Source organism: Rana temporaria, chromosome 5 (assembly GCF_905171775.1).
Source record: "Rana temporaria chromosome 5, aRanTem1.1, whole genome shotgun sequence".
Lineage (NCBI taxonomy): Eukaryota > Metazoa > Chordata > Amphibia > Anura > Ranidae > Rana > Rana temporaria.
Genome location: NC_053493.1, coordinates 157,546,615 through 157,560,132, shown reverse-complemented (window position 1 = coordinate 157,560,132; position 13,518 = coordinate 157,546,615). Strand labels below are relative to the sequence as shown.

Here is a 13,518-nt window from a genome sequence, read left to right as displayed (position 1 = left end):
TTTTGATCCGATGGCTTGTACACACCATCGGATCAAAATCCGCGCGGAATACATCCGCGGTGACGTGCCGCGGCGACGTGCGCGACCCTGGAAGGTAAATACTTCCACGCATGCGTCAAATCAATACGACGCATGCGAGGGATGGGATCGGACGGACTGATCCGGTGAGTTTGTACAGACGACCGGATCAGTCCGCTGGACTGGATTCCAGCGGATAGATTTTGTAGCATGCTACAAAATTTTTATCCGCTGGAAATCCGTCGGCTGGATAAATATCCGCTGGCAAAACCTGAAACTCCAATTCCAACGAAAGACTTGGACCTCCAAGTCTGCAAGCAAGTCCTCCTCACCATAATAGGGTGTCCCCATTTTGTCCAAGTGGAGGAACATCTGTTGGCCATCACGGCTGACTGGGTGGATTGATAATGCGCATCGATTTTGATGATAATTAACATAATGAGCATTGTAATGATGGTTAGAATTGTCAATTGGAGATCATCATGGACTGGTCTCTGTGGACACCAAGGATGTGCACTTTTGTGTAAAACGTAAATAGATAAATCTTGCACTCTGCGTAAATATCAGAACAGCAGCACTCTTATATCCAAATACAAGATAAATGGACATAAAATGGGAGTGCTATCCCTTTAAATGCTCACAATCCAGTGTACAGATACACCTCAAATCACATGCATAATAAATCATAAATTTTATACCAAAGACCATAAATTAACGTGCATCAAAAATAAAGAAATCAATAGTTCATTGCTTGTATGACCTTGCTTTGTTCACTGTTATGCAGTCATGTTGAAACAGGAAGGGGCTATCCCCAAACTGTTCCCACAAAGTTGGGAGCATGAAATTGTCCAAAATGTCTTGGTATGCTGACACCTTAAGAGTTCCCTTCACTGGAAAAGAGGGGCCAATCCCCACCCCTAAAATATTATCTCACACCATAATCCCCCCTCCACCAAATGCTTTGGACTAGTGCACAAAGCAAGGTACTTAAAGATATGGATGAGCGAGTTTGGGGTGGAGGAACTTGACTGGCTTTAGTACTGACCTCAACCCGATAGAACAACTTTGGGATGAATTTGAGTGGAAGCTGCAAGCCAGGCATCCTCGTCCAAATTATTGCCCAACCTCACAAATGCGCTTCTGGAAGAATGGTCAAACATTCCCATTCACACACCACTAAACCTTGTGGACAGCCTTCCCAGAAGAGTTGAAGCTGTTATAAGCTGCAAAGGGTGGGCCAACTCAGTATTGAACCTTACGGACCAAGACTAGATGCCATTAAAGTTCATGTGTGTGGAAAGGCCCAATACTTTTGGTAAAATAGTGTATGTGTTAATAATAAAGGTAATTTAATCAAAAGATGCGCAAAATAAATAAAAAATTAAAAGATACCAATTCATTTTGCCCATATGTAAATATGCATACAGTTACCAGATAAACAGTTGAGGTCCCATTCTACGTTCAGCCTGATCGAAGTGTAGGACCACATTTCATCACATGGCTCAATTTTCCTGGCACATCAGTGCTACCTGTGTTTACTGTTGGCAAACAATTTTTCCCTTCCCTTTGACATTTTCACTGTAACTTGGGTCTTTACTAAGGTGCTAGCTCCTGTTCTTGCTCTGCTTCCCTCCCAGTACATCCCCATATTGGAATATCTGGGCAACTTTTTTCTGAAGGAGTGGTTGGTTGACTCAGGCTCTGTCAAAGTCCAAGTTGCTGCACAAGACCCTACAGAGAACCATGTAATCAAGTTTGAGTTTCTAAGCTTGATCTTGGGCACGCCCTGTCCAAAGTTTTTTTCTTCTACAGTGCAGAAGCCAACCCCACACTACATTTTTGCATGAGGATCTTGAGCCTAATCGTGTCCTTCAAGGAAGTTCCAGAAACCCAAGACTGTTGGAACCCAGCAATCTAGCAGTATGGAACAAGAGGAACCATAGACTTCACCAGCAGAAACAAGATTGCCCTAAAATTGTGGGTCACAAGTTCAACATTGGAATTGAGAACATCCTTGCTAGTGTTTGTTATCTTTCCCACTCCTCATTTGGAAGGCCTTTGGACGTCCCAGTGTACCTGAATACTCATCCTGTACTGTTAGATTAAGAAAATAGTATTTTTGTTTAAAAAACATTAAGGCAGTGGTTCTCAACTTCAGTCCTCAAGTACCCCCAACAGGCCATGTTTGCAGCCTTTATCTTGCATGCACAGGTGCTTTAAATCGGAGACAATGGCTTGGTATTTTGGCTATTTTATGTAAGAGAAATTCCCAAAACGTGTCCTGTTGCAGAGGACTGAGGTTGAGAACCACTGCATTAAGGGAGACAAGTCCCTCCCTTCTGTTCTTATGCTCCACTCCTATTATTACTCCTACTAATAAAACAAAGCCATGCAGAGAGTGGGAAGGGTTATACTGAGCTGTTCTTATTGTTTTACCAGTGTCCAATCTCCTGAGGTCCTTTCTGTAACCCCATGAAGTAAAAAAATGTATTTTCTTTATCGTTACATCACGGGACACAGAGCGGCATTCATTACTATATGGGTTATATGGAGTACCTTCAGGTGATAGACACTGGCAATCTCAAACAGGAAATGCCCCTCCCTATATAACCCCCTCCCATAGGAGGAGTACCTCAGTTTTTACGCCAGTGTCTTAGGTGTTAGTCATGGTTTAGCTTGCCTCCGCATCCTTGGGATTAGGTGAGCTAACCGGTTCTGTCCAAAAAAGCCTCAGCGCTAAAGTGGTCAGTAACTGGACCCCAAACCCTTGGGGTATAGCCCATAATGCTTTTCTTTTTAGAGAGCTGGACCCTGGGCCCAGAACTTAGAAAACCTTTGGGTGCCTAATGTTTTCTGTTGCCAGGGTGCTATATGGGCCCAGGACAGTGGATCCTTCATAGGAACCCAGGGCCTGAAGGTCTAGACATCCCCACCGAGATGGGGGAAGATTGGGCCTCTTGCTTGGCAAAGTCCTGCGGCATGGAGCAGGTAAGTGAGGGGAAAACTTGCGGAACTTGGTTCTTAGCAGGTTTTTTCTGGGGGGTCACAGGGGACATGCCTAAAGTTATGCACTGCATCTGGCAAACTAGTCACATATCATAAAGATAGGATGGCTCTATATGTATTATTCCCCATAAGATGTGACCTCCCTTGTAGTGTTGGAAAAGCATTGAGTGGGGCCTGTGTGATATAAAAGTATATGTGTGTGTCAGAGAGCTGTGCTTACCTGCAAGCCTCCAGGCGATGCTCCATTCAGTCTTCCTCCTCAGAGCCTGACCTCCTCGTGGTTCCAGGCTGCAGGCTGCAGTTTGCTGGAGCAGAGAGGTCCCTTCCTCCCAACCCCCCCCCCCCCTGTCGGGAGGGGCATTTCCTGTTTGAGATTGCTGGGGGGGAAGGGCGGGTCAGTGGCTTAAGGAAGGGGCGGCCCTTCCTTGTTTGTTCCATACAGCTCATTCAATACTTTGGAACTGGGGAGGAAAGACCAGAGCGGCAGCACGGGGCGCCGAGGACACACAGTGGCCAGAAAGAATATTGCAGTCTTCAGAAGACTGTTTTCAAGCCTAGGAATAGGCTGTTTCTTTTCCATCTCATAGTTTTTCTTGCAATACTACTCAGGGGGACAGAATGTTTTTTCTTTCCTAGATTTGAAAAAAAAAAAAAAAGTGTCATCTAGGGGAGAGGAAGCATTTTTTTGTCCCCCAAACAGGTGTTTGGGCATTTAACTATTTATAGTCCCAGGTACCAATAAGCTAGCAGGTGTACCTCGGTATTGTACCATGGCATCCGGGTCAGAGGGTACAAGAGGTGGGGATTCCCCCAGAGAGTCTGAGGTCTCGGACAAAGCTATGCCGCTGCTTTCCCCACAGGGAGCCTTGGGGCCATCGGGATCTGGGGCTGGAGCTGACGCGGGTCAGTCCAACCCTAAGATGGTCACGGAGGAGGTATTACTCACCTCTTTAAAAGAGATGCAGAAAAGCATGGGAAAAATGATAGCCGCAGCTATGCGGGGCAGTAAGCGGAATAGATCTCCGTCGCCCGAGCGCGGACCCTCAGAAGAGGAGGTCCTTTCCTCAGGGGAATTGGACGACCTCTTGGACAAGGACCAAGTAGGTTCAGGGATCGAAGATCCGGATACAGAGGAGTCTGGGGCAGTCTCCCTGAGGGAGAGCTGGTGGATTCAAGGATTGTCGGACTTGGTCCATAAGGCATTCAACTTGCCAGTACCAGATCTCCAGGTATCGACGGTTTCAGCTTTGGGCTCACTGAGGGCGCCTCAAAGCAATGCTGTGTTTCCGATCCATCCTCTATTAGAGGGAGTTTTGTTCCAAGATTGGAACAAGCCAGATAAGATCTTCTTACCACCTAAAAGATTCTCTGTCCTATATCCTATGCAAGATAAATTTTCCAAAAAATGGGCTACTCCTGCAGTGGACGCAGCCATCTCATGAGTTAACAAATCGTTAACATGCCCTGTAGAAAACATACAGGTGTTCAAGGATCCAGTTGATAAGCGCTTGGAAGCACTACTTAAGAACTCCTTCACTACTGCAGGGGCAGTAGTACAGCCAGCTGTGGCTGCGATTGGGGTCGCTCAAGCATTATCGGATCAATTTAAGCAGATGCTTAAACTTATTCCTGCCCAGCAGGCAGAAGAATTTTCGGATGTCCCTAAGGCCATATGTTTTACGGTAGACGCAATCAGGGATTCTATCCAGCAAGCGTCACGTTTATCGTTATCCCTTATCCATATGAGAAGACTCTTATGGTTAAAAAGCTGGGAGGCTGAGCCCCCATGCAAGAAGCTCCTGGTAGGGTTCCCCTTCCATGGAGGACGACTCTTCGGAGAAGACCTAGATAAATACATTCAGACCATTTCAAACGGCAAGAGTACTCTCTTGCCAACTAAGAAGAAGTATCAGGGGCCTGCGTTTAAACGACAGTATTCCCCTGGGCAGGGGCCCTCTAATGCCAAGCAGTATCGACGGCCTCCTGCAAAAGCAAACTTCGGCTTCAACAGCAAGTCACAAGGACAGGCTGCTAGAGGCAGAAAGCAGTGGTTTCGCAAACCAGCAAAACCAGCCCCCAAGCCAACCTTATGAAGGGGCGCCCCCACCCACGAAGGTGGGGGGAAGGCTGCGACTCTTTTCAGAGATTTGGGAAGCCAGCATTCCCGACGAGTGGGTACGGTCTTCCGTGGCCACAGGCTACAAATTAGATTTCCTAAGGTTTCCTCCTCCTCATTTCCAGGAGTCGAGGATTCCAAACGATCCGGAGAAGGGAGCCGCATTAAGATCGGCATTAGATCATCTACTTTCCCAGGAGGTAATAGTAGAGGTACCAGTCCCGGAACAGGGGCTGGGTTTCTACTCCAACCTATTCATCATCCCAAAGTCCAATGGAGATGTCAGGCCAATTTTGGACCTAAAGATGGTAAATGCATACCTAAAGGTCCGCTCATTTCGGATGGAATCCGTGCGGTCAGCAGCTGCCACACTCCAAAAGGACGACTTCATGGCGTCCATAGACATAAAGGATGCCTACCTTCATGTTCCAATTTATCAGCCACATCAAAGATACCTACGCTTTATGGTGGCTTCGCGTCATTTCCAATTCGTGGCGCTTCCCTTCGGGTTGGCTACGGCCCCCCGGGTGTTCACGAAGGTCCTAGCTCCAATCCTAGCCAAGCTAAGGATCCAAGGGGTCACGATCCTAGCATACCTGGACGACCTCCTAGTCATAGACCACTCGTCTCCCGGCTTGGAGCGAGCAGTGGCCCTCACGGTCCAATACCTCGAGAGGTTCGGCTGGGTCCTAAATCGAGAAAAGTCAGCTTTCCTGCCCACAAGGCAGTTGGAATATCTCGGCATGAGATTAGACACAGAACAACAAAGAGTGTTCCTACCTCTGAGGAAGGTCAAAGCCATCAAGGAATTAATCCTACTGGTTCTAAGCAAGAAAGAACCAACTATTCGCCTATGTATGAGGTTACTAGGCAAGATGGTGGCCACATTCGAGGCGGTACCATACGCCCAGAGCCACACTCGCATCCTACAGGCAGCCATCCTGTCAGCATGGAGCAGAAGGCCACAGGCCTTGGATATCCCGTTGCCGCTCTCATCAAGAGTCCGACAAAGTCTGTGTTGGTGGTTAGACCCCCAGAATCTACTGAAGGGGAAGTCTTTCAGCCCAGTGGCTTGGAAGATAGTGACCACAGACGCCAGCCTGACGGGCTGGGGAGCAATTTTGGATGGTTGCACTCGCCAAGGTACTTGGGCAAAGCCAGAGAAGCAGTTGCCCATCAACATCTTGGAGCTCAGAGCTGCTCGACTAGCCCTCAGGGCTTGGACGTCAAAATTGCAGGGGTTCCCGGTGAGAATTCAATCAGACAATGCCACGGCCGTGGCATACATAAATCACCAAGGGGGAACCAGGAGTCAAGCCGCTCAGAGAGAGGTGAGCTTGATTCTCCTATGGGCAGAGGCTCATGTGCCCTGCATATCGGCAATATTCATTCCAGGAGTGGACAACTTTCAGGCGGACTTCTTAAGCCGCCAGACTCTATGGCCGGGGGAATGGTCTCTGCATCCACAAGTCTTTCAAGCACTCTGCCAAAAATGGGGAGTGCCGGACGTGGATATCATGGCATCGAGACTCAACAAAAAGCTAGACAGGTTCATGTCCCGCTCAAGGGATCCGATGGCCTGCGGAACCGATGCGCTGGTTTGCCCTTGGCATCAGTTCAAACTTCTTTATGCGTTTCCCCCGCTCCAGTTACTACCCCGCCTGCTGCGCAGGATCCGGGTGGAGCACATACCAGTTATCCTGGTAGCTCCAGCATGGCCCAGAAGGGCATGGTACTCACTAATCCTAAGGATGGTAGTGGGAGACCCTTGGACTCTGCCTCTAAGGCCAGACCTGCTATCGCAAGGTCCGATCCTCCACCCTGCCTTACGGCATCTAAATTTGACGGCCTGGAAGCTGAATCCTTGATTCTCAGGGGTAGAGGTCTGTCTCAGAAAGTAATCTCTACCCTAATCAGAGCCAGGAAACCGGTCTCTAGGGTGATTTATCACAGGGTCTGGAAGGCCTATGTAGGCTGGTGTGAGTCCAAGCTATGGCTTCCTCGCAAGTTCACCATCGATAGAGTTTTAAGTTTTCTCCAGCTAGGAGTGGATAAAGGATTGGCATTAAGCACAATCAAAGGACAGATTTCTGCCCTGTCAGTGTGGTTTCAGCGGCCGCTGGCCACCCACTCGCTGGTTAAGACCTTCCTTCAAGGGGTCTTACGTATTAAACCTCCAGTTAAATCCCCGCTTTGTCCGTGGGATTTAAATCTTGTTCTGTCAAGTTTACAGAAACAACCGTTTGAGCCGTTGGCTGAAATTCCTTTGGTTTTACTGACAAGAAGGTTAGTATTTTTGGTTGCCATAGTTTCCGCAAGAAGAGTTTCGGAACTGGCGGCCTTATCCTGTAAGGAACCATATCTTATTTTTCATAAGGACAGGGTCGTTCTCCGCCCTCATCCTTCCTTCCTACCGAAGGTTATATCCAGTTTTCATTTGAACCAGGATTTGGTATTACCATCCTTCTTCCCTAAACCTACTTCCAGAAAGGAAGGGTTGCTGCATACCTTGGATATTGTCAGGGCCATGAAGGCCTATCTTAAAGCTACAAAGAAGATCCGGAAAACAGATGTGCTGTTCATTCTACCGGATGGGCCCAAGAAGGGGCAGGCAGCTGCAAAATCCACCATTTCTAGGTGGATTAAGCAATTAATCACTCAGGCCTACGGCTTGAAAGGGTTGCCTCCTCCAGTATCATTAAAGGCTCATTCTACTAGGGCCATGGGCGCCTCCTGGGCAGCACACCACCAGATCTCTATGGCTCAAGTTTGCAAGGCGGCAACCTGGTCTTCTGTCCACACATTTACAAAATTCTACAAGTTGGACGTAAGAAGGAATACTGATACTGCCTTCGGGCAGGCAGTGCTGCAGGCTGCAGTTTGAGACCCTCGGATTCCGGGGGCTCCTCTTTTTTTGAGTTAAATTTAAAATTTAAGATTATTTTTCTCAACTAAGTTGGATTTATTATGATTTGAGTATACCTCTAAATTAAATCCTTTTGTCTTGGAGATGTTCTCCCTCCCCTCATTGTAAGCATTGCTTTGGGACATCCCATATAGTAATGAATGCCGCTCTGTGTCCCGTGATGTAACGATAAAGAAAAAGAGATTTTTAATACAGCATACCTGTAAAATCTTTTTCTTGGAGTACGTCACGGGACACAGAGCTCCCACCCCTATTTTTGAGGAACATTTTGGGAGGCATACTGCTTGCTACAAAACTGAGGTACTCCTCCTATGGGAGGGGGTTATATAGGGAGGGGCATTTCCTGTTTGAGATTGCCAGTGTCTATCACCTGAAGGTACTCCATATAACCCATATAGTAATGAATGCCGCTCTGTGTCCCGTGATGTACTCCAAGAAAAAGATTTTACAAGTAAGCTGTATTAAAAATCTCTTTTTTTGAATTTCCTCAATTTTGCAGTAAAGGCCTGTGTTTGTCTCCACCCCTGCGTTCAGCCATGTCTGCTGGCTAACTTCAGGCATGGATAATGTCATGCTACACCAGTGGCTTAACTCTCAGGGAAATTGCCTCTGTAATCCTCTGGGCTAAGGCTGGTGTCATTAGGTCCACCCTTACTATATTATGGAATAGCATTTTGGCTCTTGGGAGTTCTAGCCCAGAAGGGTGCATCTATATCAACAGGAACACCTGTTTAGAGCTTCTTTCTGATTCTTCTCACTGGTCACTGCAATGGAAGTGGTTGTAAAGGCTAATTTCTTTATTTAAAAATAAAATAATAAAGTTTATTCTTATCTGCTCTGTGCAACGATATTGTACAGAGCGGCCTCTTACCTCTTCTTTGGTGGTCTCCCTCCAGAGCTGTTCTTTTTCCTGCGGGTACTCCCATAGTAAGTGCTGTGCTTTGGGGGCACCCGTGTGTGCTCCTGAGCCAGGCTGTGTGCGTCCATAGACACACATAGCATGGTTTGGCCACACCCTCCACTCCCTCCTTGCAGGATTTTACTGACATCAGCACTGATGCTGTTTTATGTGAGAGCAGGAAGTGAAGAGAGACGAGATGCAGCTGGGGACAGTGCTGGGTAATTGGAGGAGGCAGTTATGTGTTTAGAGTTTGGAGGAAGGGGTGCGCAGGGAATGCAAGGTAAAAAGACCATTTTAAGGGATCTGAGCACATCCCCTAAATATGTCACTGGGTCTAGAAAGTGATAAAGCTTGTGAACACACTATTTTTTTTTGAAAAAAAATATATATATATTTTTGATATATTGGAGATGGAGAGGGAGATTTTTGGGGATGGTTAGATTGCTTTTAGTTGAACTTAACAGTGCAGTGGTTTAAATGTTCCTTGTTAATGCCACACATCATAACACATTTTTTTTTTTGTCTAGACATGAGCAGGAAGATCAAGAATTGAAGCACAATTCCACTTTAAAACAACTAATGAGGGAGTTCAATACACAGATGGCACAGAAAGAACGTGAGCTTGAAACTGCTGTGCAGGAGACAATAGGTAAGCATGCATTTTATCCCATGTTCTTTATCACTGGTTGTAGTTCCTAATATTTTACCTCGCTGATTAGCATACTACATATTTACAAAAACAGATCATCCTGCTAGGGCTAACTTCTGGGTAGCCCACAAATCAATCACTTTTAGCTTTATGCAGTTTTATTAACTGTTACTGAACATCAGATTGACGTCAACTGGATATCTTTACATGGTGAAAATTTGGATAAGGCCTCATTCACACAAGGTGTACTATACCATACGCCCCTGTAGGGCTGTGCATCACCATGCAGGTAGCCCCTTTGATGGCAATTGTCTCTATATGACATCTAGGTGCATGTTCCCGACCGCAGACAATGTGAGTTTGGGGACACACACGTGCACCTAGATGGATGTCATATTGGGACACTGTGGCTGTTGTCATAATGGGACGGGATGCATGGAACACCTGTGCATTCCCATGTGGGTAAACGCAGCCCTGCACAGGCATACAGTATAGTATGTGAACACGGCCTAAAACAATCAAGAAAAAGTCAAGAAAATCACTGCGCATATGAATAACCTTGGTAAGAAGCTTGCCAAATATTACTGTAGTGTTTGAGCGTGGGTGATCTCCACATTTGGGACGCAGTCTCATGGATCACAGCAGCATTTCACACCAAAAGCATTTTTTTAAGTTAATCTCTTGAGTTAATTTTAGCCAGGGCTTGACAAATTTGCTTTGAATCTAGGAGCCAGCTAAAAAAGTTAGGCTCAGTGATGAGCCCCAGTGTCATCACTAGGGTTGGTATAACCCCCCTCCACCAACTATAGTCCCCCCTCCACTAACTATAGACCCCCCTCTCTCATTATAGACCCCTCCACCCGCAGTATAGATCCCCCTCACTAAGTACAGACCCCCCTCCCGCAGTATAGATCCCCTTTACCAAGTTCAGAACCCACTCCCGTAGTGTAGATCTCCCTCACTGAGTACAGACCTCCCTCCCGCAGTATAGATCCCTCTCACTAAGTACAGACCCCCCTCCCGCAGTATAGATCCCTCTCACTAAGTACAGACCCTGCTCCATCAGTATAGATCCCCTCACTAAGTACAGACCCCCATCTATCAGTGTAGACCCCCCTCCATCAGATAAAACCCGCCCTGCAACAGCGAGGCACAATCTCACGACTACGGTGCCCCTCCACTTTCATTTCTGCCCGTCCAATGGTATCTCCCGTCCAAAAATGCCTCCTACGATGTGCACATGCGCTATAGTGACATCACATCAGCTGATCGGGAAGTCAGCTGGAGTGGCCTTCCTTACTGGGCAATTTTCATCCTGTCGTGCCGCTCTCTTCCAGCTTCATCCCCGTTGCCACCGCTAATCACATCCCTGGCCAAGACCCCGCAGACCGCCCTGTAGCAGAAGCACCTGTCACTGATCAAAGCCCAGGCGCCAGTGTGAAATTTCTAGTCGCAATGGCGACCTGGCGCCTGGGATTTGTCGAGCCCTGATTTTAGCATTATCTTTGTGATGTAGGAGTGTTGAGCCTTATGCAGGTGTGTTTTAACGAGATAGGTGGTTTTTGGTGCTAGGGGCTGCTCAACAGCAACTGTGGGGTCTTGCTAGACACCCAGAAGTTTGTTGAAGATTTGGAAAGATAAGAGTGCCACACCAGCTTGTTCAGACTTTTTAAAAGATTTTTATTTTGTAACAGCCAACACGCTTCAGGGGCTCAGCACTCCCCTTTCATCATAGCCGCCGAATGTATGACTCGGCCCCCTCCCCCCGGCTCCTGCGTCATTGGATTTGATTGACAGCAGCAGGAGCCAAAGGCTGCGATGCTATTAATCTATCCAATCAGGAGTCGGGACCCCGTTGGGAGAGGCACAGCGCGTCACTGCCGAGTGAATTCCCCGGCTCAGGGAAATAAAACTTTTTGCATTAAAGTGAAAAAACACGAGGGTTTGCGACCTCTTTTAAGTATTTCATGATTTTTACAATTGTCTATTAGATTATGTAATGTTTGCTGGACAGTAACACACTGCAGTTTAGTGGAGATCATCCATTATCAGTAATACATGTTTTTATCTGATCTGTAATAAATAAAAAAACAAGTATAGTTTTGTAAGGACTAAACCTACTGGTTAAATAACAAGATTCTCTTTGTTTAAGGCAAAGCACAGGAGGTTGAGGCTGAATTAATGCAATCTCATCATATAGAAACAACACAACTTCATAAAAAAATTGCAGAGAAAGAAGATGACTTAAAGAGAACAGTCAAAAAGTATGAAGAACTCTTTGAGGTAAGCGTTAAAGGCCTGGTCAGATTTATTACTATAGTAACTAATTCGGTTATTTGAAAATGTTTATTTTTTTTTTGCAAGAGAATTTTGTTTTTCATAAATTTAATACGTGAAACTTGGGGAAATATCCTTTTGCTATAGAGTCAGACTGAGCCTTTAGCATTAAAAAAATTGTTTTTGTTCTGACCCAGTCGCCTACCCATTAGAGGTTGGCCCTTGTCAAAGTCGCTCATATCCTTGCGCTTGCCCCCCCCCTTTTTTTTCTGCTTTCAATACATCGGCTTCAGGGACAATTAACATAAATGCAGAAGGTTGGTTTCTAAAGTTTTAACGCTTTGTTAGGATAGATATTGTGTAAATCGAATTTATGTTTATCCTAAGTAAAATGCACTTAAAAGGTAACCTGCTGTTTTTAACCTATGCTCTGTTAGTGGCAACATGTAACAAATATAATGTAGGTGTTTATCCCAATTTGGCTGTAAAAGTGGAGTTACACTTTGGGCAGTAAGAGGTGATGCAATGCACGTCCCCCAAACGTTTTCAAATTTTAGTTTTACAGTATCTTCTTTCATACATATGTGGCATCACTATCACATTTGAGGCATAAAAAAAGCAAAAACATTTTTAACTTACCAAAGTATTTGTGTGGATCAAACTTAAATTACCCTTAAAGCATGTTTATACTGCTATGCTGCTTCTTTAATCACTGGCTGACTGCCCTATAGCAGTTTTACTGTTACAGGGCGGCAGCTCTGTGCAGGATCATATATATATATATATATATATATATATATATATATATGGGGGCGAGTCGCTTCTGCTGTGATTATTTCCCCCCGTAGTGTCCTCTGTCACCCACACACACAAACGCATACCAGTGTGTAGGTAGAACTCTTCTACCTTACACAGGTGTACAGTAGAGCAGAGATCAGCCGTTATCACAGTACTGGATGAGAGCGTCCAGAGTTTAATTTTCACATTACCAGGCTGGTGATTGGTTGCTAGGATCACCCGGCAATCAGTCAACTACTGTTTAATGTGAATAGTTAACTCCAGCAGCTCCAGCTTCCGCCCTCTTTCAGCCTGTAATATCGGCCGCTGTCCAGTGAAGAGCAGAGCGGCAGACTCTAGACAGTCTGCAGCATGCAACAATAAGACATATTCCCGAACCCATATTTCAACAAGTCTATTGCCCTCAAGGGGGCCCACATAGGTGTGTCTGCATAAATTCAAGGCATTGATCGTCTAATTGAACAAACGTACTTATTTATTCCATACCTCAACAGCTTTACCACAACAGTCTATCCAAAACCAATTCTACTTGGGAAGAGACCTAATCAATATACGATTATTGGAATTTTTTTTTCTTTTTACCAAAAACATGTAGCGGGTTACATATTGGCTGAAAATGTATGAAGAAATTTGATTAAAAAAAAAATAATTCTTATTGGATTTGTTTTTTAGCAGAAAGAAACAGTAAAAAAATGACTCAAACTCATTGAAGATTCTCTTTTAAGTGGCAGGGCAAAGGCATATAAAAAAGCTGGCATGGCTTCGGTATTCTGAAAGCTAGTGGTCAGAATGCCCAAACAGAATAGCCTGCAGGATGAACGAAATAA

The 13,518-nt window shown here is 45.7% G+C and overlaps 1 protein-coding gene across 1 annotated transcript in view; it reads left to right on the top strand.

Annotated features, from left to right (window-relative positions):
- The window catches only part of GOLGA4 (golgin A4), a 157,912-nt gene that overhangs the window by 103,800 nt on the left and 40,594 nt on the right, over positions 1-13,518 (top strand). The window contains exons 18-19 of the mRNA XM_040353284.1: positions 9,495-9,616; positions 11,769-11,899. Coding sequence (XP_040209218.1) covers positions 9,495-9,616; positions 11,769-11,899 — 253 coding nt within the window. The remainder of the gene's footprint in view (positions 1-9,494; positions 9,617-11,768; positions 11,900-13,518) is intronic.